The following is a 27465-nucleotide window of genomic DNA, read 5'->3' on the forward strand; positions in this document are numbered from 1 at the left end:
TCAAAATTTAGAGATAGCCATTTTGTTCAGCGTAGTTGATTTTCAGACAGAAAACATATTTTTGAGGAGGACAATCCCCCACAACCCTTTGGGCAAGGGTTTTAAGTTATGCCCTGGGGGCATATAAGGTTTTTATAGAAGGTGGTGTCGTAGAAACTTCAAAAAAGGCTCATTCGATTGGAAATTCCGAGGGCTAGTGCCCTTTGTAATAGTCGAAAGTGATTTGAGAGCAACTAACCCCCCCCCCATGCCCATCATTCCTCAACACACATCCAATTAAAATTTTGAGATAGCCATTTTGTTCAGCGTAGTTAATTTCCAGGTAGAAAATATATTTTTGGGGAGAATACTCGCCCACAGCCCTCTGGGTAAGGATTTTGAGTTATGCCCTGGGGGTAAATCAAGGTTTTTATAGAAGGTGTTGTCGTATAAACTTCAAAACAGGTACATTCGATTGGAAATTAAAGGGTTAGTGCCCTTTTTAATAGTCAAAAGTGATTGGAGGACAACTAGACTCCCCCCACGCCCATCATTCCCCAAAACACATCCAATCAAACTTTTGAGATAGCCATTTTGTTCAGTGTAGCTGATTTCCAGATAGAAAATATGTTTTTGAGGAGGACACTCCCTCATAACCCTCAGGGCAAGAGTTTTAAGTTATGCCCTGGGGGCATATAAGGTTTTTACAGAAGGTGTTGTCGTAGAGACTTCGAAACAGGCACATTCAAATGGAAATTCAAAGGGCTAGTGCCCTTTTTAATAGTCGGAAGTGATTGGAGGGCAACTAGCCCCCCCTCCCATGCCTATCATTTCCGCAAACACATTCAATTAAAATTTTGAGATATACATTTTGTTCAGCGTAGTTGATTTTCAAATAGAAAATATGTTTTTGAGGAGGACACTCCGCCAGAACCCTCAGGGCAAGGGTTTTAAGTTATGCCCTGGGGGCATATAAGGTTTTTATAGAAGGCGGTGTCGTAGAAACTTCAAAAAAGGCTCATTCGATTGGAAATTCTGAGGGCTAGTGCCCTTTGTAATAGTCGAAAGTGATTTCAGGGCAACTAACCCCCCTCTCACGCCCACCTTTTCACCAAACACATCCAATCAAAATTTTTAGACAGTCATTTTATTAAACGTAGTTTTAAGTTCTGAAAATTAGTTCTTTTGAAAATTACAACTACCCCAAAGCCCTCAGGGCAAGGGTTGTAATTTAAGGATTCTCCGAATCCTTCATATTATTTCTTATAGAAGGGATGCTCGTATAAACTTTAGAGAGGGCTCATTTGATTGAAAATTGAAAGTTCTTGTTCACTTTTTAAGAGTCAGAAGAGATTGAAGGGCAACCAGCCCCTCTCCCTCCTTCACGCCCTAAATGCACGAGATAAAAATTTTGAGATAGACATTTTGTTACAATAGTTCAAAGTTCTGATAAAAAAAACTCCGGTGTCGACAAAGCCCACCAGTGCCCAGGGGTAGGCGTTGTAAGTTATGTCCTGGGGCATAACTTATTAAGGGGGGTTTATAACTTATGGGAAGGGGTATGGGAAGAACACATAGGAAATCTATTATAATTATCCAATTGTAAGGTTAAAATACATACTCTGTGATAGATGCAAAATTGCTTTGGCACACAAATTCCCATTAAGGTCAATTCCAAACAGTCGTGATCGCTTTGTGTCAGCAAGTGAAACGGTCTAAACCCCCTTATTGGAGCTATTTTTTCAATCCATTCATTGTTGTCAATCATTGTCCACAAGTTATGCAAGCTGTCTCATGTTCATATATAAGGTTTTTATTAAAGAGGTAATCGTATAGACTTTGAAAAAAACCTCATTCGATTTAAATTGAAAGCTCTAGATCCGTTTTTTAAAGTCAAGAATAATCAGACAGTAAGCACGCCCCCCCATGCCAAAAAAAACTTGAAACTTTTTGCAATCAAAAACGAACAAAAATGAATTAAAACAACTTTCCGAAAAATAAGTTTTTCAAAGAAAAGTATAGTTGAATATGAAAATCAAGCTTAAAACGAAAACAAATATTTTGCTATTGAAGTATAAATGAAACTTAAAACGAACAGAAATTAAATAAACAATCAATGCGAAAAAACAGACTATGTATATTAATGTAAATGAATAAATAAATCTTAAAACGAGTGAAACCTAAATTGAATATGCAAATCAAGTTTGAATCGAATAAAAATAACTACAAACAAGAGTTTGGGTATCGTATCACTGCAGAAGCCTAAAACCTACTGCGTCATTGGCGTTTTATTGAAAAAGAATTATACTACGAATGTCTTCTTTTGTACTTAATATTGAAAATAAATATTAAAATTACAGTAAAATTTTGAACTGATGAGCTTTTAGCAATTAATATCATTATGCGTCAAATATTCAGTTTAATTTATTAGTTCTTTTCAAGATTGGTCAAGACAAATATAATTTCACAACAAGCAAAATTTGGATACTGCCCCCTTCTTTAACTGTAAAAACCTAAACCCTTCTGCGTCATTGGTGCTTCACTGAAAACGAATTACTCGTATATTAGAAATTTATTATTTTCCAGTTCTTACAGCATTGAAAATGAAATAAAAATTACAGTGAAAAAAAATCTTGAACTGATGGATCTTTCAACAATTAATATCTAATATATCTATATCCAATCTATAATATCTAATTAATATCTAATATCCAATTTGATCTTATTTATATTTTCCAAGACTGTTCAAGACTCATATAGTTTTGCCATTTTTTTTAACTCTGCCATTTTTTGTAACTAATCGTGTTAGTTTGTTATGAAAACATTCTATGGCTTCTAGGCCTTTCTATTTGAGCGGGAAACTACACCTCAAACTTTGTGGAACATGCATTTTCTTGCATGAAACACCAAAATATTAAAATGTCAAGTTTCGGAGTGTTCCACCACTCGCAAGCAAGTGCCATTGGTATTTTTGAATCCGCATGGTCAATTTAGGGGGTGGAGGGTAGGCTATTTCTCGTAGCAGCCCCATTCCATCGTGGTATGGTTCACATTTTAAACACCTGGCGTCCGGACTATCATATAATCTACCAAGCATACAACTACCCTAAATCAGTATCAATGTATAAATGAAACCCAAAACGAACAAAAATTAAAATAAATATTAGAGTCAAACTCAAAAAGAGCATCAATTAATGTGAGTAGGGTTCAAAACCCTTATGCTTTCTAAAAGCAAGAATATAATTTGTACTTTACTGAAAAAACAATTCAAATGAGTTTACTGAAAAAAAATGTGCATTGTCAATTTAATAGACATTTGCTGATATTTATTCCCTAAAATCTTAATTAATTTTTGTTTTCTTAAAGTTACAAAAGTGAAAATATGTCAAAGAATTGTTTTCAGTAAAGCGCCAATGAAGCAGTAGGTTTTAGGCTTCTGCAGTGATACGATACCCAAACTCTTGTTTGTAGTTATTTTTATTGGATTCAAACTTGATTTGCATATTCAATGTAAGTTTCACTCGTTTTAAGATTTATTTATTCATTTACATTAATATATATTGTATGTTTGCTTGCATTGATTGTTTATTTAATTTCTGTTTGTTTTAAGTTTAATTTATGCTTCAATAGCAAAATATTTGTTTTCTTTTTAAGCTCGGTTTTCATATTCAATCTAAGCATTACTTGCTTTAAGACTTATTTATTCATTAATATTATTACTTGTTTTATGTTTTTTGCTATGATTGTTTATTTAATTTCTGTTCGTTTTGGGTTTCATTTATTCTTTAATAGTAATTTCTGGTCGTTTTGAGTTTGAATTTTAACAGGTATTTGTATCTACAGAGCTTTTTTTAAAATGGCCTTTGCTTTTCTTTGAAAAACTTATTTTTCGGAAAGTTTTTTTTTAATTAATGTTAAGTAAAATGAAACGTTTTTCTAATGGAAAAAAGGGTGAAGCTTGTTCTTCTGATGGAATATATTTAAAAACAATTTTATTTTATAAAATTAATCAGAGGCAAAGCTGTAGCGTTGCCTATAGTAAAGACCATACGACTCCAATGTTTTATTATTTATTTATTATTTCTTTTCCTAGAGGCCCTTCATATGGAAGGGGTCGTTGTAGAAACTTCAAAGGGGGCTCATTCGATTGGAAATCGAGAGTTCTAGTACCCTTTTTAATAGTCGAAAATGATTGGAGGGCAACTAGCCAACCCCCCCCCCCACCCCACGCCCATAATTCGCCCAAACACAGTCAATCAAAATTTTGAGATAGCCATTTTGTTCATCGTAGTTGATTTTCAGATAGAACATATATTTTTGAAGAGGACACTCAAAACCGTCAGGGCAAGGGTTTTAAGTTATGCCCTGGGGGCATATAAGGTTTTTATAGAAGGCGTTGTGGTAGAAACTTCAAAACAGGCTCATTCGATTGGAAATTCAAACGGCTAGTAGTCCCCCTTTTAATAGTCGAAAGTGATTGGACGGCAACTAGCCCCCCCCCCACCAATCATTTCCCCAAACACATCCAATCAAAATTTTGAGATAGCCATTTTGTTTAGCGTACTGGCTTTCCAGATAGAAAATATGTTTTTGAGGAGGACACTCCCCCACAATCCCAAGGGCAAGGGTTCTAAGTTATGCCCTGGGGCATATAAGGTTTTTATAGAAGGTGTTGTCGTAGAAACTTCAAAAAAGGCTCATTCAATTTGAAATTCAAAGGGCTAGTGATTAATTCTAATTTCTAGAAATTAAGTCTTTTAGGATGACACCCCCCCACAGCCCTCTGGGCTAAGGTTGTAAGTTGTGGCTATAATGTTTTTATAGAAAGCATTGTCGTAAAAATTTCAAAGGTTTTTATAGAAAGTTTTGTCATAGAAGCTTCAAAAAGGGCTCATTTGATTTGAAATTGAGAAAAGTAGTGCCCTCATTATTAGTAGAAAGTGATCAAAGGGCAAATGCCCCCCCACACTCACAATTTCCCCAAACACTTCCAATCAAAATTTTGAGATAGCCATTGTGTTCAGCGCGTCGGAACGGTCTGGAAATTATATTTGAGGATAACAAAACCACCAGCCCTTACGGTAAGGGTTGTAAGTTATGCCCTGGGGACATATAAGGTTTTTATAAAAAGCGTGGTCATATAAACTTCGGAGGGAGCTCATTGGATTGGTAACCAGACGCTCTAGGATTCTTTTTAAGAGTCAAAACGATCGAAGAGCATCTATCCCCCCCCACACACACACACGTTGTTTTATCCCTTAATGTATCTAATAGAAAATTTTGAGATAGCCATTCTGTTCAAAATAGTCTAAATGTAACGTAACGAGGCATGTGTGAATGAAACAATCCTAAAAGATTAGGGGCAGGGGTTGCGAGCTATGTCCAGGGGGTATTTAAGGTTCGTATGGAAGGGATGGTTGTTTAACTTTAGAAGAGGCTCAGTCTTTTTCCCAGAAAAAGACTATATCAATATAAATCGAACAGAAATTAATTAAGAAAACTTTTTCAACAAAATAAGTTTTTAAAAAAACAGTTAAGAACTCCATTAAACCAAAATGATCAAAAATAGAATCAAATAATCTACCACGACTGAAGCTACCACAAAACAGTATCAATAAATAAATGAAACCCAAAACAAACTGAAATTAAAATACAAAATAGTCAAACTCAAAACGAGCGGGAATAATTATGAGTAGGGTTCTACACCCCAAGCTTTCTAAAAGCCAGAATATAATTTTTACTTTACTGAGAAGATTCCATCAATTAAGATTTTAAGGAATAAATATCAGCATATGTATATTAAACTGAAAATGCAGATTTTTTTCAGTAATTTCATTTCACTTCTTTTTCAGTAAAGTGCGAACTATATTCTGGCTCAAAAATCAAGAGGAAGATTCAAAACCTTGCTCTGCTACTAGATGTCTATCTTCTGATCGTTTTCAACAGTCATTGCTGTTAACAATGAGGGTACTTTGTGTGGTTCTAGGCGAATACCCCCCCCCTGGCGAACACCCCCCGGAAAATACCTCTCGAGGAAAATACCTCCCCCCCCGGCGGAAAATATCCCCCGCCCCCCCCCCCAAAAAAAGTACCCCACGTGGAAAATAAGGCTTTCCAAATTTGAGAATTTTCTTTGAGTTTTTTTTTTTATTTCCGTAGGGGGATGGAATTTTGGTACTTGTGTATTATGTGCCACTCACTCAAGTTTACGCCGTGCAAAATTCGTGAACACACCGTTTTTTTTTTATAGTTTCTTCGTTACTTTAGAAATAAATTTGCGCTACAGATTTGCACATTAGGGTAAGCATAATGGGTCTGCATGCAAAATATGTTTGGTACAATTGTTCTGCATATTAGATAGATAGACAAATAAGTGTGTTTTAAAACCAAACATGCGGCCATGAACACAGTAAAGTAACATAAAAAAAATATACTGAATGGGGGGGGGGGGGTAAGTGTGTTTAACCCCCCAAAAAATGCCCTCCTTCACGAAAAATACCCCACCCCATAGAAATATCCTCTGGACAATTCAATCCTGGCGAAAATTTACCCCGGACAATACCCTTAACATCCCCACACGTAAAATTGAATCAGGAAAGAGAAAGCAAGACATATAAAGAAATTTCGTATAGGAATTCTGGCAAATTCACCCAGCGTAAAATTTCTTCTTAAAATGTCATCTCCTGGAAACTATTTTAAGATTCTCCCAGCAGAACATTCGTCCTCCCCTCCCCACCCGAAAAATGTATAGATACTTCCCAATAACAAATAAAACAAAGGGCGATTTTTATAACTTAAAAACCTTTCCCCAGGTGATGTAGGGGGTTATTTTATCTCCAAAGACATAGTTATCGATAAGCTATCTAAAAATTTTGATTGGACGATTTTGGGAAAAAAGTGACGTGGGAGGGAACCTGGCTGCCCTGGAAATTGAAAGATCTAGACTGGAGGGCAACAGCACCCCCCCTCCACGCCCATCACATCCCCAAATACTTACATTGAGACTACTACAAATGCGTCAGCTCTTTTTATAGCTTTGAGTTTACAGATAAATAGATTTAGCATGCTTAGCCAGAGTGGAGTTAGATATTAACAAAACTGCAATATTGTTAACTGGTGGAACCCATTTGCAAATAATATAGAAATAAGAACTTTGAGTCCAGGATGCTTATATCTGAAATAAATCCTTACTTTGATTATTATTTTCTTTTCATAATAGTCATATCTAACATCACCCTGTTGTCACTTCCCTGCCGCGTTGAGGTAAACGCCGGCCACCACTTTGTGTAACCTTCATTGACTGTTATTTTTAGGTACTTCCATTTGACGATACGCTTTGCGTTAGGGAGCCATGTCTGAACAATGAAGATTGCGTTTCTGTGCTGAAATTTGGAAATGCTTCATATTTTATAACTTCTATTTAGACCTATTTATCCAGTCAATACCTTTGCTTGTCGATGCCCGGCAGGATTTACTGGTAAGCAATTTTCAATAAAACGTTTAGTGACAAGTTCCAAGTTGGCGAATTTGATGACGTAAAACTTAATTTTGCACTTTATTTGCGGCGGTTTCCCCCCATGTTTTGGTTAATTTTCACAATTCCTTTCATGAAAAGTTCCATATTGTTTTGAAAAGTAGAAGAAAACTTGTTAAATACTTGGGAACATCTCACTAAAATAGTGGGGGGAAAAGAAAGAAATACTAGCTTCTCTCATTTTGATAAGTATTCACGTTGGTATATAGCTTTATTTCCCCCTAAACATTACCTGAGTGAGTGGCGAAGCGGAGCTCTCTCCAGCTATGTTTCTAATTATACAGGGTTAAGACCTAACCATGTTCAAAATAATGAACTCGCTTCCTTTTTCAAAAATAAGAATTGGTGTTGATGGCTGACTTGCCTCTTCCAAGTCATTTTGTGTTTAATCAAACATTTTAGAAAGTTTCAATTAAATGTGAAGTGGGGTTAAAGTATAGTTGGTCCAACAATTCTTACTTCATAATATGCAGAATAACTATACTTAACACATTAGGCATGCAAACCCGCTATACTTTACCCCCAGCCCCCCCCCCCAATGGGCAAACAAATAGCCCAAATTTATTTCTAAAGTATTATATTTTTATCATACTTAGGTATATTTTATTATGATTAACGTAACTTCAATTCTTGAGTGTGTGCTAGCTAACAAGGAAGTACCTTACTTTTTATACTTCCCCTATAATTCACCTTATTAAAACTCCTCCCTCCCCCTCTTAGAATTTTACGTGAATTTCCTTTGGGTTACGTCGGAGGATCTTTCCATGGGGGAAGAGAAGTTCCGTGAAGGGGGCGCTGGATTTCCCAGCATTATTAAAAAAAAACAATCTGAAATTAAATAAAAAAACAAGTTTTTTCAACTGAAAGTAGGGAGTAACATTAAAGCTTGAAACAAATAGAAATTATTACGTATATGAGGGGGTTCGTCTCCTCGTCAATACCATGCTCTTTACGCTGAATATAATTCTTTAAATAAAGCTTACGCTGAAGCTTTATAGTAGTGAATACGTTCTATAATTCTATTCAACTTGAAAATAAAATTCTTGACTACGAATGATGTAAGAAATAGCGATTGAGAAACTGCATTTGAAATGATTTAAACTCATTACATAAAGACGATACTTTTTTTGTCAACATATGAAGAACTGTGTATATTGCAATATTTGCAATAGTATATTGCATCCATCTGGTTTTTATGCAAAGTAACAAAAGAGACTAAAATTAATGAACAAGAGAGTAGTGAAGAATTATGGTATGCAAAGTAATATTTGGCAGGGAAAGTCACTGGTGATAAATCGCTAGGGGTGGCAGCATGATTGCGTGATTTTCGGGGATTCGGGGAACCAAATTTTTTTTCGGAGTGACGCATAGATTTTCGAGAAAATACCCGAAAACTCGGGGATAGAGCAAGCCCTGCTTGACTTCTAATCAGGAAAATCGAAATACTAAACCACACGAAAAGGAAAAGCTCCGACTTTGCGGTTGACGCGATAAAGAATTGCCGCAAAAATAATTTAAAGTCGACCGAACGCCACCGCCTCTGCTGGCGGCGGCGTGCCTGCGGTGCGCCGGCGGTGTCACGACACTTCGGCGGCGTTCGACCGGGCCTCTCGTCGGCGGCGTTCGGTCGATGCGCCGGCGCGGCGCCGGGGTCTAAGCATAGCTGTTAGTATCTCACAATATTTCTTCCTACAGATCTGCTGGGTTATGACTGATCTAATAATTTAAAAGATCGGGATTCTTCCTATCGGGAAGAAGTATAAAAGAAAAAAATAAAATATAAAGAGGGCTCTGCAAAAAAAATCCAATCGGGCCTCGCACCTAGTCGATCTGGCCCTGCCTTCTCCCGACCCAAATATAAGCAAAAAAGCTGAATCAAAGCGAAAAAACATGGTCAAAGTGGACGAACCCTTGGCCACAACCCCCAGCTGCTGTGTCCGAGACGGCTGACCCGCCCCCCCCCCCTCTTCTTAAGGAATGGCTCTTAATATTGCAGATACTGTAATTTGATAGACTGGGAAAAATCTAGTCGAAAAATAAAACAAATTTAAAAAGAAGAAAGATTTGAACCGCTACGTAGCTTACAATTACAACTTTGTACTGGAAAACTCTATATGAATAGACCGTATAATTGTATATAAATAAGCTGTAACTAACCTTTGATTTTTCTTTCTACACCATCTATTTATTTATAGTAGATGGCATTACAGGTATACAGAAAATTTTAAAATAGGAAAAAATATTGGTACAGTCTGGAAAATCAGCAAAAATGGTTTCTATGGGAAAAGTGATTTTAAAGGTATTTAACAGATAAGATATCTAATTCCGGATCGAGAGTGATGTAAACAATAAGTTTGTAGGCAAAACTTGACCCTTATTGTGTTGGAAAGATCAGTAGGCTATTTTAACTAGCTGAGGCCCTAGGTGAATGAAACCTTTAGGTTAGAGATTTTATTGTTCTCATGTTTCATTAGATACCTGAAGAAGGTAAAATTATAGACAAGCTGTTGGTAAAGTTCTACGAAATCATATTATTGAGTTAGGACTAAAGTGAATACACCATTTGATGCCTTTTTTTATGCTGATTACGAATATAATAAGCATTTCTATTAGAAATGAATTTCAGCCCCCACCTATATATGCCAATTCAGGGTTAGGTTAGGTTGGCTTAGGTATAGCCTATATAGGGGGGGGGGCTGAAATTCATATCAAATAGAAATGCTTATTATATTTGTAATCAGCATAGAAAAAGGCATCAAATGGTGTATTCACTTTAGTCCTAACTCAATAATATGATTTTGTAGAACTTTACCAAGCTGTTTTTGGTTATCTTGGAAAGGGGTTAGACTAGAAAAATAAAACTTTCAGGGATTGATCTACCTGCTAAAATATGTCCTGGGAAGATATTTTGATGTATCTTCCTTCATCTTTCCCCTTCTAGAGGCCACTGCCTTTGATGATCTTCAAAAAGCCTTTGAACTATAAAAGCAAAACTAGTTCAAAAATAAATCTTCAGCTAAAATGAAGTAGGCCTACAACAAAAGTAGACCTGTTTTCAGTTTCACAACTTGCTCAATCCCAATTTATGAGGTTTGAAAGATTGACAAATAGGCTACATTTCCCAAAATTAGAAAAATAACATTAAAATTTAAATCAAATAAGAGGAATTACATTTTCAAAACTAAAACCTTAAGAAAAAGAAAGATAGAGAAAAAAACAACAACTAAAACTAAGGTATAATGCTATTCTTTATAAGATTTCAATAAGTATTGAACAATCCAGTGCTTTAGTGCTTCTTAAGTAGAGTATATGTTTTCAATAGAACATACCAATTTATGGGCTATTCTGAAGAAAACACCATAGGATTAAACCCCCAGTACTTGGCCAGGTATTTTGATTGAAAATTATTGTCTCTACATATTGACAGCAGGCTCCTAATCTTGGACATTATAGCCTATGCATAGGGTTAGATAATTGCAATTGGCTGATGGTTAGGAACTGATAGTTGGAATTGGCTGATCTTGGAAAACATTAATCTTAAAAAACATCTGATTATCCAAAATTTAGAATTTTGACAAAAGGTAGCTCTACTGATTAGTTTATTTAAATACATTTATTCTGTTTCACAGCTCTTGTCTTATATTAAGTCTATCAAAGGTTGACTGTGTCTGTCATTAGGATGTGTTGTTCTAACTTTAAGATCTAGATAATATCTTAGACCTCACTGCTTTTCTATTTACAAGTTACTGCCTTTCCATTTACTTGTTGTTTTCTCTTAAACTTTCTTAAATTCTTGCAACTTTAAGATCTTATGTCAAAGATTAGGCTCAAGGATTCAATTTATGGCCAAGGTCCAAAGGGGCCCTTCAGTTCATGGATAGTATCCATTGGAATGCCACAGAAACAGACCTGAGGACAATCAGAGGTCAATCAATTAGTCTCCATAAAAACCCTATTAATATCAAGTTCTAACATGTCCCCAGCCAAAGGCATCAAATATTATGAATTAGTAGACCAGCTTGCCAGTACCTCCTTGTACAATCTAATAAACCCCAATTTGAAAGCCCAGACCTTCGGAGACATACTCAGAAGAAGAGTTCCTTCAAAAATAAAAATACTGCTTCATCCTTATTTCTGTCAAGGGCAGATAATATTATTTAGGCCTACTATAGTATCTAAACCAATCCTGAGAAAAGAAGAGTTTACTCAGCATTAACAAGCTGATCCATACTGCAGATTTTGAAATTCAGTTCCAGAATCCCTGAACCACTTGTTTTTGTGAATGTCAATTCATCCAGTTAGAAGTAGTCAATATTTGGAAAATCTTCTGTATGGCAAACCTCTAGCCTGATATCAGTCTGTTGCTGCCTTCAAGCCTACCATCTAACACTGAAAGACAACTTTACCAAAGTATCATCAATTTCCTGCAGCATAATAATATCTGTAACTAGATTAGACTGATGGTAGCAACACTTCTTCCTGGTCCATCATGATGTGCAGATGGGAAATTGTCATGCAGCCAAAAGGAGACCAAAGTGGACTCTGGAAGGCTTGGTGTTTCAACAAGAAGCTAATCACAAACTTGTTAAAAAGATTGTGATTATCCTGTGGTGAAACAATCCACTCTCTATATGGTATGAAAAGAGGTTTTACAATGATTTAGCTGTTAGAGGGTGAATTGGCTGGCCAACTACTGTTGTTTTTTTACCCTAATAGGAAAATAATTTTGTATGTAGCCTAGGGTAGGGTGATATCTGGTCCCATTAAAAGGATGGGGTGTGGTGGGCTGTCATATTAGAAACCATTATATTAACAAAGAATATGGATTAAGGAATCAAATTGTAAAAGCCTACTCTATTTATATTACCTTACCTTAAATTACCTTAAATCGCACTTGCTAGCGATAGGATGAATCCTGTGTCCGCCAGCTTCAGTGATGATAGTTAATCATCATTTGTGGCGTCCCAAACGGTGCACCACGGTTTGTTGAGCCACTCCCTATCCACTGATGACTTGAACGCATCCACGCTGGTAGAGGTTACTGTTTTTTCACTAAGGGAGTTCCACAAGCTGACAACTCTATTTGAGAAGAACTTGTTCCTTAGTCTGGTGTTGGCTCGTTTTCAGGAATTGCTTTTGAGAATGACCACGAGTTCTGTTTGAATTGTCCGGTTGAAAAAGGCCAGGAATGGTATCCTCAGCATTTAGGAGCTTGTATGCTGTTATCACATCGCCTTGCTTGCGACGATATGTTAGAGATGGTATTCTAAGCTTACGGAGACGGGATGGATAAGGGACATCATAGAGGTCTCTAATACATTTCGTTGCCCTCCTCTGGACTGATTCTAGAGCTGCTTGGTCTGTCTTATTGATTGGACATGCAATACACATTCCAAATTTTACAGTGTTCCCTGCAGAAGAGCTCATTGACTGCAATGCTTCCTGCCTTCAATGGACCTTAGTCTACTATTGATTCCCCCCCCCCCCCAGGCTGCTGCGTAGTATAGAAGGAGTTGGTTTAGAAACTTTAGAGGGTCTGGTTTTATTAGAAGTTAGAACTTCTTGTGGTGTTTTTAAAATGAAAAGCAATTGGAGGACAATCAGCCAGACTCCTATGCTCTTTGTTGTACTTGTCACCTTAGGCCTATAGCTCCCCAGACATCTAATCAAATTTTAGATTGCTATTTTGTTTAAAATGGCCAAAAAAAAAAAAAAATCCAATATCCCTCTAGGGAAAACTTGATGCCCAAAGTCCCTAGGGCAAAGAGTGCAAATAATGCAAATGGATAGATTTTATACATAGGTTTTATAGCTGAAGAAGGGGGCAGAGAGGGGGGGGAGATAATGTCCTAGATTAGTAGCTCTTCTGAAAGAAACACTATAATAGCAAAAGAGTAGTACCATTCCATATCTCAGTAGACAATCTCTCCAAATATGATAGTTGGAACTCTGACAATGCACTCCCCCTAATGTCCAAAATATAGCCTTTAATATCAAATTTTTCCACAATTTTTCATCTTGTGATGTATCATGTGTCTTTGTTAATTGCTAGCTGCATTATTGGTCAAGTTCTAGATTAATTGATAATTGAGATAGCTAAAAAAAAACACTACCCTAAAATCAGAATTTCATCCAGAACCCAAATATAACACTTTTTATGTCATAAATTTACTTTACCTCACCCTGCAGCCTTGAATTTAAGTCTTACCATACAGCTCTAGAATCAGTCCAGATGGGGGCAACAAAGTGTATAAGACATCTCTTATGTCCTTATCCATCCAAATAGGCTTCTGAATGCTGAAGACACCATTCCTGACCTTTTCAACTGAGTAATTCAGATAGAACTTGCAGTCACCTCTGAAGCTTTTTTAGACAGAAATTAGCAACAGACCATAAAACAAGGTCCAGTGCAATATAGTTATATCCTTATTGAACTTCCTTACTGGAAAAAGTGACCTCTACCAGAATGAATGTATAAGTCATCAGTAGACAAGGAATTCCTCAACAAACCCTGTTACACTTTTAGGGATGTCATGGATAATTAGTTTTCTACCATCATGTGCTATGTTGTCAAGGTGGCAGATATACACTTGATCCTATAACTAACAAGTGTAATTTAAGGAAGTTCTTTTGTTCTTAAGAGAATGCTGCTACTGTTGCTATAAAATTGTTGTAGTAGTAAACTGTCTCAGGCCAATTGAGTAATATCAGGATTTTGGTAAATTATAGTGCTTCCTTTAACAATTTCACAAATTCACTTTTCATTTTATTACATTTGCTCCTTGCCCCCAAACTTTATTCCTAAACCCATTATTGTTTCCTCTGAAAAAAATGTTGTCCATAACTTTAGTCATATTTCCTTATTGCTCATGTTCTTGTATCCAATGGTTACCTACCCCTCTTGCTGTTACTTGGAATACATTATTTTCTATTATACTCTTCCAGGTATTCCTAACTAAGCAAAAACATGTTTTTCTTTTACTATTAAACTTTCTTCATCTTCCCTGCTACCTCCTTCCTAAGGTGTAACAATGCACTAGTATAGGAACCTTTATATTTTGTTTCTAAATTGTTATATTGCCTGCCTTTGTATCATGTTGGTTCACAATCTCTACTATAGAACATTTTGTTGTCTTTAATTGTATCACATAATAATGATTTTGATATCAATAGTAAAGATTTGTCCCTAAGTATAAGATAAGACACTGAGGCTTATATTTAAGTTTGGAGAAAAATTGAAGTAATGTAACTATTTACTTAATTGTTTGACATAGATAGAAAGGAAACAAAACTAGTATCATTTTAGAATGTGTCATACTGTAGTCCATCCATGCCTTCTGTATAAGGTTAATTAAAAAAATTATTTTTCTCAATTGAAAGTAAGGAGCAACATCAAAATTAAAAACAAACAGATATTATTTTGTATATGAGATATTATAGATATTATTTTCACTCATTATGCTAAAGTTTTTCTGTGTTTTAAAAAAGCTTCTTATTCCAATTTGATGGCCCTTGTGTTTCAAAAGTTGTTCTGAAAAAATTTGGACAAAAAGTCAAACTGTATCATAAGGAGCAAGGAGGGGGTAGCTCCCCTCATATTAAGAATGATTTCCTTTTTTAATCTTTTATGTTGGTCCTCACAGCTGAAAAAAAAAGATTTTCTTTATTTAATTTCTGATTGTCTCTCAAATCATGCCCAGGCTTAACCAAGATATGATGCAGGGTACCAGCCCCATAAACCATTGGTTTCATAACAATTGTATTTATCAATAATTGTATATTGGTTGGTAGCACCCTACTTTTTCATTTTTTCTGTTAAAAATTAAGCTGTTGGATTGTAGCCTAATTAAAATTTTGAACAAAGTTTGAATATTTAGGCAAAATTTTTGCTGAACAGCTGTTTTGTTGAATAAATTCTTAACAACATTTTTACTGTAGAATTTTGGGTGCAGAGATAGGGTTATTATGGTTATATGAATAGAAATTCTGAGTGACTTTTGATCTTCTATGCATCTGAATCCATTGTAACCTCTATAATAGGGTTCTCTCATGGTTAAACCCATTGTATACATATATTTAAATGCATTGTATATGAATAGTAAAAGGGAAATATTACCACTTAACATCACTGAAAACAAAGCTCCTTGTAGATCCTGCCACTCCCCCAAGAAAATTTCTGGCAAAGTACATGATGCTCCCCCTTGCCTTTTCCACCTCTGTATTGTGATTTTTTATATTACTTAGAAAATACTGTTGCAATAGGAGTTGTGCTTTTACCCCTCCCCCCTTCTTGTACCAATTGTAAAGGTGTAGACCAAAAACATTCCCAGGAATCAAGATGGATTAGGAATGAGTTTCCAACCCTTTTAGTATTCAGCACTTTCAATATTTCTCCAAAGGCTTGTGGAGAGTTAGACAATTTTGGCATTAAAATGAGCTATTTTAGGCATCTCCTCCTGCCCTGCCTACACAACAATCTAGCACCCCACCTTAATAATAATTGATGCACAATTATTAAGCACTAAATATAATTTCATAAAAAATCAAGTGAATCAACTTAGTTAAATCTACAATTAAGGTAATTGTCCATTTTAACAATTATTGACTTACAGGGTCCTCAGTGCCATTAGGGACATGTCCCTGTATCAGCAATCTCTAGATGGCTGTCAGTTGGTTCATCAGAGTTGTGTTCCTCTGAGTCAATGGCTAGCTGGGTTTTGCAATTTAAACCAAGGGTAAGGGTCTCCCTTACCCTAGTCTATGAGTCATGTGTGTAAAAATGTTCTCTCCAAAATTGATCCAGGCTATTTTTGAAACTATTTAAGGTTTCAGATTTCACAACTATTTGTGGGAGTCAGTTCCAGTCAGCTACTGCTCAGACACTCCAATAATTGGCCCTTGAACTATTTACTGCAATGGATTTGAATATTTGTTCTTGGTGTCCTCTTGTAGTACTTATTTTTGAAGGGTGAAAATACTACTGGAAAGACAGTTTCTCCAGGTTGTGCTTTAATTTGTACAGCGATATCAGGTTTCCTCTTATTTGTCTATATTTAAGGATGGGTATGTTCAGATCTAATAGTCATTCTTCATAGCTTCAGTTTTTCAAACCAGCAAGAAGTTTGGTGGCACGTCTTTGGAACTTTTCCAGGACGGTCGAGTCCATTTTATAGTGGGGTCCCTAAATCACATTCCCATACTCTATTGTAGGTCTGACAATCCCCTTGTAGAGTTTTACAAAAGTATCATTGTCCAAGTGCTTGAAACTTTGTCTGATCAGCCCAATGAACTGTGATGCTTTGGAAATAGTTTTCTGGGTGTGCTCTTGAAATTTATGCTGTGGATCTCATTCAGAGTCAACAAGTGTCTGTGGTATTCTGTAGCCTGTTTTGTTGTTTATTGTTAGTTGGGGCACAGAAGCAATGTATTTCTTCCCTATCCACATGACCTTGGTTTTTGATGCATTGACCTAGGCTTTGGAGATTTATAGTTAAGGTGTCAATGTCTTTTTGTAGGGTTGCAACGTCTTGAGATGATATGAACTTCCCATAGAGTTTTGTGTCATCTGCATAGATTGTGCTGATGATATTTCTGTTGATTTTGTTGATAAAGAGTATGAAGAGGAGAGGACCAATCACACTAACTTATGTCACCCTGCTGGTCACTTTTGATGGATTTGAGATGCTGTCACCCACTCTAACTTTATGGGTTCGATTTCTGAAGAATGATTCTATCCAGGATATTATTCGTCTTGGCAAATTGTACTGTTGGAGTTCATCCATTAGCTTTGCATAGGATATGCTTTCAAAAGTTTTTCAACATCAAATAGTACTGCCAGGTTGCTGTGACCCTCTTCCAGGGCTTGTGTTCAATCGTTGAATGTTTCTAATAATTCTTCTATAAAGCTTTTGTTTGGTAGGGACCCATATTGGATGGGATTTATCATATTGCGCTGTAATACATGGTTCAATATCCTGTCTCTTATGCATTCTTCACAAAGTTTACTGACTAATGATGTCAGGGCAGGTTGGTAGTTTTCTGCTTTTGATCGTTCACCTTTCTTGTGGATGGGGACAACAACTGCTTCAGACCATCTTGATGGTATTGGCCCTTTGTCTATAGAGCTTTGAAAGATTTCTAGCAAAGGTTCAATGATATATTCTGTACTTGTATGAGCTGCATGAATTTTCTGCAACAAGCGCCCCAATATGCACCATTCCCACCACTGCAACTGGGAAACTCAATATTTAGTTTTTGATACTTTTAACTGATTGGCTATTTCAGAGTTTTTGGTTCATAGAAAACTTGGACGTTTTTAGGGCAAAATTGTAGTTTGGTGCCACGAAATGGCGAAAAACGTCACTTGAAAAGGCACTATAACTTATAATTTCTTTTCAAATGAGTACTCTGAGAACTCATTTGAACTGAGTTCTCTGAGGACTCATTTGAACTGAGTGCTTTCAAAAGTTTGGAAAAATAAAATGCCAAATTTCATATTTCTTTGGATAGGAGCCTGAAACCTCTACAGTAGAGTTCTCTGATATGCTGAGTCTAATGGTGTGGATTTCATTAAAATTGCTTCCCTTCTTGGGTACGTTTCCCCCTTTTTTTGAAAGTAAGATGGATTTTCTCAGGCCCATAGCTTTTGAAAGATCTTTAACCGAACTGGCCAGCCATGACAAAGAACAAAGAAATAAAACTCAATGAAGAAACAAACAAACAAGCGTATGGCTATTAGAGAAAAGAAAAGAAAAAACAAAAACGACGCGGACATTTTGCATGTATAAAACCAGACGTCTTCAGCGCAGAAGAAACGAAGATAAAAAAAAAAATAAAATCACATAAAAACCACCACCAATATTAGTAAACTACAATTGTCACAACAGATCCACATAGGTCACTGTCACTAATAGAGTTACTTTGATGATAACATCAAAGCATCAAAGCAACGTGAAATATCCGCATCGTTTTGGTTTTTTTATATTTTCTCTACTGGCTGTAGTTTTGTTTGTTTGTTTCTTCATTGAGTTTTTCTCTCTTTGTTTTTTCTCATGGCTTTTGATGGGAAACATTAATCAGACACTAATTAGACACTTGGCTTAATCAGAAGAATATTAACTAGCAGATCTCCAACTGTTATGATTAAGTTATACAAGAGCCTAGTTCAACCAAGCCTAGAGTTAGGAATGTGTTTTGCATGCCTAATCAACATGACTGACCAAGTAGCCATGGAATGAGTCCAGAGGAGGGCAACGAAATGCATTAAAGACTTCTATAATGCTCCTTATCCCTCTTAATTCCATGAACTTAGAATACCATCTCTAACATATCATCACAGAAGAGGTGATGTGATAACAGGATACAAGCTTCTAAACGCTGAGGATACCATTCTGGGCCTTTCCCAACCAGACAATTCAGAGAGAACTCATGGTCACCCTCATAAGCTTTTCTGAAAACAAGCAAACACCAGATTGAAGGAACAAGGTCTTTTCAAATTGAGTTGTTAGCTTGTGGTACTCCCTTAGTGAAAAACTATGACCTGTACGAGCATGGATGTGTTCAAGTCATCCAAAGAGTGCTCAAGAAACCGTGGTGCACTGTTTGGGATGCCACAGATACCTAACTGTCATCACTGAAGCTGGCGGACACAGGATTCGTCCTATTACTAGCAAGTGTGATTTAAGGTAATTTAATGCAATGAAACTAAATGGTATTTATATGTTTGAAATCAGTATAAACATTCAATTCTTTTGATGTATTCATTTTTAAATCAGAATACCAGTTTTTACATTACAGTTTTGGTATTGGCCCCAGTTGCTCCTTAATTATAATTTGTTGTCTCAAATTGTTTGATTCTTGTTCTTTTGCAATGTTCAGAAAAGCCCCTTGTTAACTTTAATTTTTTCAAATTATTTTTGGTGATTTTTGTTTTCCTGTGGTAACTTGATGTAATGGTTATCCTTAAGCGTTGTAGAAAAGACAACTATCCCTGAGCCTCCTTCAACAAAAAGTTCCTGTTTGTTAACAAAAACTTAGACAACAAAATAAACACTAGAGTGCCCCTTATATAAGACTTCATTCCTGAAGAAGATATCAACCTTTTTGAGCCTATTTTTATCTTCAGCTACAAATGTTAAACAACCATTTACAACCTTTAAAAGTAAATATAGACTTACTGACTCAGTACCACAATTCTGCTTCTTTGATATTCACTTAAGATTGGTCTGCTGTCAAGAATAGAGTTGATGACATTTATAAAAATGCTTGAACATTCCAAATTTTATGAAAGAGCAAACAAAAGCTAAATTTTCCAGAAAAAAGGGCTGTAATGATAAGTATTGCTTGAACTAAACTGTCTTGTTAATTTTATGAATAAAATTAAGGGAAGGAAGAATTTACTTTTTAAATATTCTGACCCATATAATAAAACCTTAAGATAAAATTTTGAGAGCTATGGTAGATTTTTCTACACTAATTTTAGGCCTATAAATCAGGGCTGTATCCAGGATTTTTGTTTGGGGGGGGGGTTACCCGATTTTTTCCCGTGAACTTTGTCTAACAGCCTCGAGCAACATTACGTTATTACGTGAGCTCGAGACCGTTAATCTGCCCCTTACGAACGAGGACGCGTCCACTAGGCATACTTTCGTATCTTTAAGGTTTTTTTTTTTTTTTTTTTTTTTTTTTTAGTAACACAAAAAGAAGCCAAATAGTAGAAGTAGTCTGTATATTATTTAGCTTTTTTTTATAGCTAAAAGTAAGGGCTAAGCGAATCAATAGTACAGCCAATATCTGTGAAACAAACTCCAGGTGACAATTTTTCTTGCCTGCAAAAATGTCGATGATCCTGTCAAGGCAGATGACAATGTCCCTATGGACTAAAAGGAGGGCTAAGCCACTCAGTCGTTTCTCCCCTGTTGAATTTTTCAGCCGGGTTTTGAGCCTTCTGAGCATTGAGAAACTTCTATCCGGAGTAGCAGTGCTGACAGATAATATCGCAAGAATAGCCACAAGAAGAAAAACATTTGGAAAGAAAGTGGCGTTGCATGCCTGAAGCGAAGACACAGCACAAGTAGGACTCTCTGATACCAGAACATTCTCCCACTTGATGCGACATAGCTCAATCTCTTGCTTCAGACAGTCTGGTTTGGGAAGAATATTGCCATACAATTCAACCAATGACTCCAGGTTTGATGCCTTCAGATCGACAGAAGCAATTTTGGCAGGAGAAAGGACACTGAGATTTGACAGCAGTTTTTGGTGAAACTCAAATCGTTTTTCAGCTCGGAAGTGAAGTGGTCCAGGAAAGGAATAAAAAGCGAGGTTCTATAGTGGTTGAGAAGGTCTGGATTGTCTGCATGCATACTCCGGCCGCCTTTCGTCCTTGGACGAGTCATCTCCAGTCCTAAGTCGCTGGCATAACGTTGAGCTTCGTCGAAAATAGACTTGAAAGCAGTAGCAGCATTTCCTTTGTTTCTGAAAGGACAGTTTCCACGAGCCTGCATGCAGCTGCCAAATCAGAGTCAACTGACTGAAGAGTCTTGCACAGTGGAAGCATAAGGCAGAAACTTGGTGAAACTTCTATCCGGCTACGAGCCCGAGAAAATTTGTCTTATTTTAGAAAAAGGGACAAACAACCCCTAAAAGTCATAGAATCTTAACGACAATCACACTATCAGATTCAGCGCATCAGATAACCTTACTGTAGAGTTTTCAAGCTCCTATCTGCAAAATAGTGGAATTTGGTAATTTTTGCCAGAAGAAAGATCACAGATGCGTGTTTATTTGTTTGTTTGTTTGTTCGTTCCTTTCTTTTTCCCAGGGGTGATCGTATCGACCCAGTGGTCCTGGAATGTCGCGAGAGGGCTCATTCGAGCGGAAATTAAAAGTTCTAGTGCCTATTTAATCAAAAACGAAAAATTTAATAATAGAATCACTTTATTACAAAAAGAACTGCATTTTTGATGTTTTTTCATACTGCAGTCTTTTCAAAGATATTTGATTTTTGACCGGGAAATGGATCTAGGGTTCTAGGAAATGGAAGGGTTCTAGGAAATGGATCTTATGGATCTAGGGTCAAAAATTGTTATATTGCCTGCCTTTGTATCATGTTGGTTCACAATCTCTACTATAGAACATTTTGTTGTCTTTAATTGTATCACATAATAATGATTTTGATATCAATAGTAAAGATTTGTCCCTAAGTATAAGATAAGACACTGAGGCTTATATTTAAGTTTGGAGAAAAATTGAAGTAATGTAACTATTTACTTAATTGTTTGACATAGATAGAAAGGAAACAAAACTAGTATCATTTTAGAATGTGTCATACTGTAGTCCATCCATGCCTTCTGTATAAGGTTAATTAAAAAAATTATTTTTCTCAATTGAAAGTAAGGAGCAACATCAAAATTAAAAACAAACAGATATTATTTTGTATATGAGATATTATAGATATTATTTTCACTCATTATGCTAAAGTTTTTCTGTGTTTTAAAAAAGCTTCTTATTCCAATTTGATGGCCTTTGTGTTTCAAAAGTTGTTCTGAAAAAATTTGGACAAAAAGTCAAACTGTATCATAAGGAGCAAGGAGGGGGTAGCTCCCCTCATATTAAGAATAATTTCCTTTTTTAATCTTTTATGTTGGTCCTCACAGCTGAAAAAAAAAAGATTTTCTTTATTTAATTTCTGATTGTCTCTCAAATCATGCCCAGGCTTAACCAAGATATGATGCAGGGTACCAGCCCCATAAACCATTGGTTTCATAACAATTGTATTTATCAATAATTGTATATTGGTTGGTAGCACCCTACTTTTTCATTTTTTCTGTTAAAAATTAAGCTGTTGGATTGTAGCCTAATTAAAATTTTGAACAAAGTTTGAATATTTAGGCAAAATTTTTGCTGAACAGCTGTTTTGTTGAATAAATTCTTAACAACATTTTTACTGTAGAATTTTGGGTGCAGAGATAGGGTTATTATGGTTATATGAATAGAAATTCTGAGTGACTTTTGATCTTCTATGCATCTGAATCCATTGTAACCTCTATAATAGGGTTCTCTTATGGTTAAACCCATTGTATACATATATTTAAATGCATTGTATATGAATAGTAAAAGGGAAATATTACCACTTAACATCACTGAAAACAAAGCTCCTTGTAGATCCTGCCACTCCCCCAAGAAAATTTCTGGCAAAGTACATGATGCTCCCCCTTGCCTTTTCCACCTCTGTATTGTGATTTTTTATATTACTTAGAAAATACTGTTGCAATAGGAGTTGTGCTTTTACCCCTCCCCCCTTCTTGTACCAATTGTAAAGGTGTAGACCAAAAACATTCCCAGGAATCAAGATGGATTAGGAATGAGTTTCCAACCCTTTTAGTATTCAGCACTTTCAATATTTATCCAAAGGCTTATGGAGAGTTAGACAATTTTGGCATTAAAATGAGCTATTTTAGGCATCTCCTCCTGCCCTGCCTACACAACAATCTAGCACCCCACCTTAATAATAATTGATGCACAATTATTAAGCACTAAATATAATTTCATAAAAAATCAAGTGAATCAACTTAGTTAAATCTACAATTAAGGTAATTGTCCATTTTAACAATTATTGACTTACAGGGTCCTCAGTGCCATTAGGGACATGTCCCTGTATCAGCAATCTCTAGATGGCTGTCAGTTGGTTCATCAGAGTTGTGTTCCTCTGAGTCAATGGCTAGCTGGGTTTTGCAATTTAAACCAAGGGTAAGGGTCTCCCTTACCCTAGTCTATGAGTCATGTGTGTAAAAATGTTCTCTCCAAAATTGATCCAGGCTATTTTTGAAACTATTTAAGGTTTCAGATTTCACAACTATTTGTGGGAGTCAGTTCCAGTCAGCTACTGCTCAGACACTCCAATAATTGGCCCTTGAACTATTTACTGCAATGGATTTGAATATTTGTTCTTGGTGTCCTCTTGTAGTACTTATTTTTGAAGGGTGAAAATACTACTGGAAAGACAGTTTCTCCAGGTTGTGCTTTAATTTGTACAGCGATATCAGGTTTCCTCTTATTTGTCTATATTTAAGGATGGGTATGTTCAGATCTAATAGTCATTCTTCATAGCTTCAGTTTTTCAAACCAGCAAGAAGTTTGGTGGCACGTCTTTGGAACTTTTCCAGGACGGTCGAGTCCGTTTTATAGTGGGGTCCCTAAATCACATTCCCATACTCTATTGTAGGTCTGACAATCCCCTTGTAGAGTTTTACAAAAGTATCATTGTCCAAGTGCTTGAAACTTTGTCTGATCAGCCCAATGAACTGTGATGCTTTGGAAATAGTTTTCTGGGTGTGCTCTTGAAATTTATGCTGTGGATCTCATTCAGAGTCAACAAGTGTCTGTGGTATTCTGTAGCCTGTTTTGTTGTTTATTGTTAGTTGGGGCACAGAAGCAATGTATTTCTTCCCTATCCACATGACCTTGGTTTTTGATGCATTGACCTAGGCTTTGGAGATTTATAGTTAAGGTGTCAATGTCTTTTTGTAGGGTTGCAACGTCTTGAGATGATATGAACTTCCCATAGAGTTTTGTGTCATCTGCATAGATTGTGCTGATGATATTTCTGTTGATTTTGTTGATAAAGAGTATGAAGAGGAGAGGACCAATCACACTAACTTATGTCACCCTGCTGGTCACTTTTGATGGATTTGAGATGCTGTCACCCACTCTAACTTTATGGGTTCGATTTCTGAAGAATGATTCTATCCAGGATATTATTCGTCTTGGCGAATTGTACTGTTGGAGTTCATCCATTAGCTTTGCATAGGATATGCTTTCAAAAGTTTTTCAACATCAAATAGTACTGCCAGGTTGCTGTGACCCTCTTCCAGGGCTTGTGTTCAATCGTTGAATGTTTCTAATAATTCTTCTATAAAGCTTTTGTTTGGTAGGGACCCATATTGGATGGGATTTATCATATTGCGCTGTAATACATGGTTCAATATCCTGTCTCTTATGCATTCTTCACAAAGTTTACTGACTAATGATGTCAGGGCAGGTTGGTAGTTTTCTGCTTTTGATCGTTCACCTTTCTTGTGGATGGGAACAACAACTGCTTCAGACCATCTTGATGGTATTGGCCCTTTGTCTATACAGCTTTGAAAGATTTCTAGCAAAGGTTCAATGATATATTCTGTACTTGTATGAGCTGCATGAATTTTCTGCAACAAGCGCCCCAATATGCACCATTCCCACCACTGCAACTGGGAAACTCAATATTTAGTTTTTGATACTTTTAACTGATTGGCTATTTCAGAGTTTTTGGTTCATAGAAAACTTGGACGTTTTTAGGGCAAAATTGTAGTTTGGTGCCACGAAATGGCGAAAACCGTCACTTGAAAAGGCACTATAACTTATAATTTCTTTTCAAATGAGTACTCTGAGAACTCATTTGAACTGAGTTCTCTGAGGACTCATTTGAACTGAGTGCTTTCAAAAGTTTGGAAAAATAAAATGCCAAATTTCATATTTCTTTGGATAGGAGCCTGAAACCTCTACAGTAGAGTTCTCTGATATGCTGAGTCTAATGGTGTGGATTTCATTAAAATTGCTTCCCTTCTTGGGTACGTTTCCCCCTTTTTTTGAAAGTAAGATGGATTTTCTCAGGCCCATAGCTTTTGAAAGATCTTTAACCGAACTGGCCAGCCATGACAAAGAACAAAGAAAGAAAACTCAATGAAGAAAAAAACAAACAAGCGTTTGGATAGTAGATAAAATAAAATAAAAAACAAAAACGACGCGGACATTTTGCATGTATAAAACCAGACGTCTTCAGCGCAGAAGAAACGAAGATAAAAAAAAAAATAAAATCACATAAAAACCACCACCAATATTAGTAAACTACAATTGTCACAACAGATCCACATAGGTCACTGTCACTAATAGAGTTACTTTGATGATAACATCAAAGCATCAAAGCAACGTGAAATATCCGCATCGTTTTGGTTTTTTTATATTTTCTCTACTGGCTGTAGTTTTGTTTGTTTGTTTCTTCATTGAGTTTTTCTCTCTTTGTTTTTTCTCATGGCTTTTGATGAGAAACATTAATCAGACACTAATTAGACACTTGGCTTAATCAGAAGAATATTAACTAGCAGATCTCCAACTGTTATGATTAAGTTATACAAGAGCCTAGTTCAACCAAGCCTAGAGTTAGGAATGTGTTTTGCATGCCTAATCAACAAGACTGACCAAGTAGCCATGGAATGAGTCCAGAGGAGGGCAACGAAATGCATTAAAGACTTCTATAATGTTCCTTATCCCTCTTAATTCCATGAACTTAGAATACCATCTCTAACATATCATCACAGAAGAGGTGATGTGATAACAGGATACAAGCTTCTAAACGCTGAGGATACCATTCTGGGCCTTTCCCAACCAGACAATTCAGAGAGAACTCATGGTCACCCTCATAAGCTTTTCTGAAAACAAGCAAACACCAGATTGAAGGAACAAGGTCTTTTCAAATTGAGTTGTTAGCTTGTGGTACTCCCTTAGTGAAAAACTATGACCTGTACGAGCATGGATGTGTTCAAGTCATCCAAAGAGTGCTCAAGAAACCGTGGTGCACTGTTTGGGATGCCACAGATACCTAACTATCATCACTGAAGCTGGCGGACACAGGATTCGTCCTATTACTAGCAAGTGTGATTTAAGGTAATTTAATGCAATGAAACTAAATGGTATTTATATGTTTGAAATCAGTATAAACATTCAATTCTTTTGATGTATTCATTTTTAAATCAGAATACCAGTTTTTACATTACAGTTTTGGTATTGGCCCCAGTTGCTCCTTAATTATAATTTGTTGTCTCAAATTGTTTGATTCTTGTTCTTTTGCAATGTTCAGAAAAGCCCCTTGTTAACTTTAATTTTTTTAAATTATTTTTGGTGATTTTTGTTTTCCTGTGGTAACTTGATGTAATGGTTATCCTTAAGCGTTGTAGAAAAGACAACTATCCCTGAGCCTCCTTCAACAAAAAGTTCCTGTCTATGGGAATTTAGTTTGTTAACAAAAACTTAGACAACAAAATAAACACTAGAGTGCCCCTTATATAAGACTTCATTCCTGAAGAAGATATCAACCTTTTTGAGCCTATTTTTATCTTCAGCTACAAATGTTAAACAACCATTTACAACCTTTAAAAGTAAATATAGACTTACTGACTCAGTACCACAATTCTGCTTCTTTGATATTCACTTAAGATTGGTCTGCTGTCAAGAATAGAGTTGATGACATTTATAAAAATGCTTGAACATTCCAAATTTTATGACAGAGCAAACAAAAGCTAAATTTTCCAGAAAAAAGGGCTGTAATGATAAGTATTGCTTGAACTAAACTGTCTTGTTAATTTTATGAATAAAATTAAGGGAAGGAAGAATTTACTTTTTAAATATTCTGACCCATATAATAAAACCTTAAGATAAAATTTTGAGAGCTATGGTAGATTTTTCTACACTAACTGTTAGGCCTATAAATCAGGGCTGTATCCAGGATTTTTGTTTGGGGGGGGGGGGGTTACCCGATTTTTTCCCGTGAACTTTGTCTAACAGCCTCGAGCAACATTACGTTATTACGTGAGCTCGAGACCGTTAATCTGACCTGCACGAACGAGGACGCGTCCACTAGGCATACTTTCGTATCTTTAAGGTTTTTTTTTTTTTTTTTTTTTTTTTTTTTTTTTTTTTTTTTTTTTTTAGTAACACAAAAAGAAGCCAAATAGTAGAAGTAGTCTGTATATTATTTAGCTTTTTTTTATAGCTAAAAGTAAGGGCTAAGCGAATCTATAGTACAGCCAATATCTGTGAAACAAACTCCAGGTGACAATTTTTCTTGCCTGCAAAAATGTCGATGATCTTGTCAAGGCAGATGTCAATGTCCCTATGGACTAAAAGGAGGGCTAAGCCAC

The 27465-nt window shown here is 36.1% G+C and overlaps 1 protein-coding gene across 1 annotated transcript in view; it reads left to right on the forward strand.

Annotated features, from left to right (window-relative positions):
* The first annotated feature begins 9712 nt into the window (after positions 1 to 9712).
* The window catches only part of LOC148940051 (aconitate hydratase, mitochondrial-like), a 127465-nt gene continuing 109712 nt past the window's right edge, over positions 9713 to 27465 (forward strand). Inside the window, exon 1 of the mRNA XM_089106516.1 lies at positions 9713 to 9812. Coding sequence (XP_088962642.1) covers positions 9783 to 9812 — 30 coding nt within the window. The 5' untranslated portion in view covers positions 9713 to 9782. The remainder of the gene's footprint in view (positions 9813 to 27465) is intronic.

Source organism: Artemia sp. Qi Xiang Cuo, chromosome 20 (assembly GCF_049724085.1).
Source record: "Artemia sp. Qi Xiang Cuo chromosome 20, ASM4972408v1, whole genome shotgun sequence".
Classification (NCBI taxonomy): Eukaryota; Metazoa; Arthropoda; class Branchiopoda; order Anostraca; family Artemiidae; genus Artemia; species Artemia sp. Qi Xiang Cuo.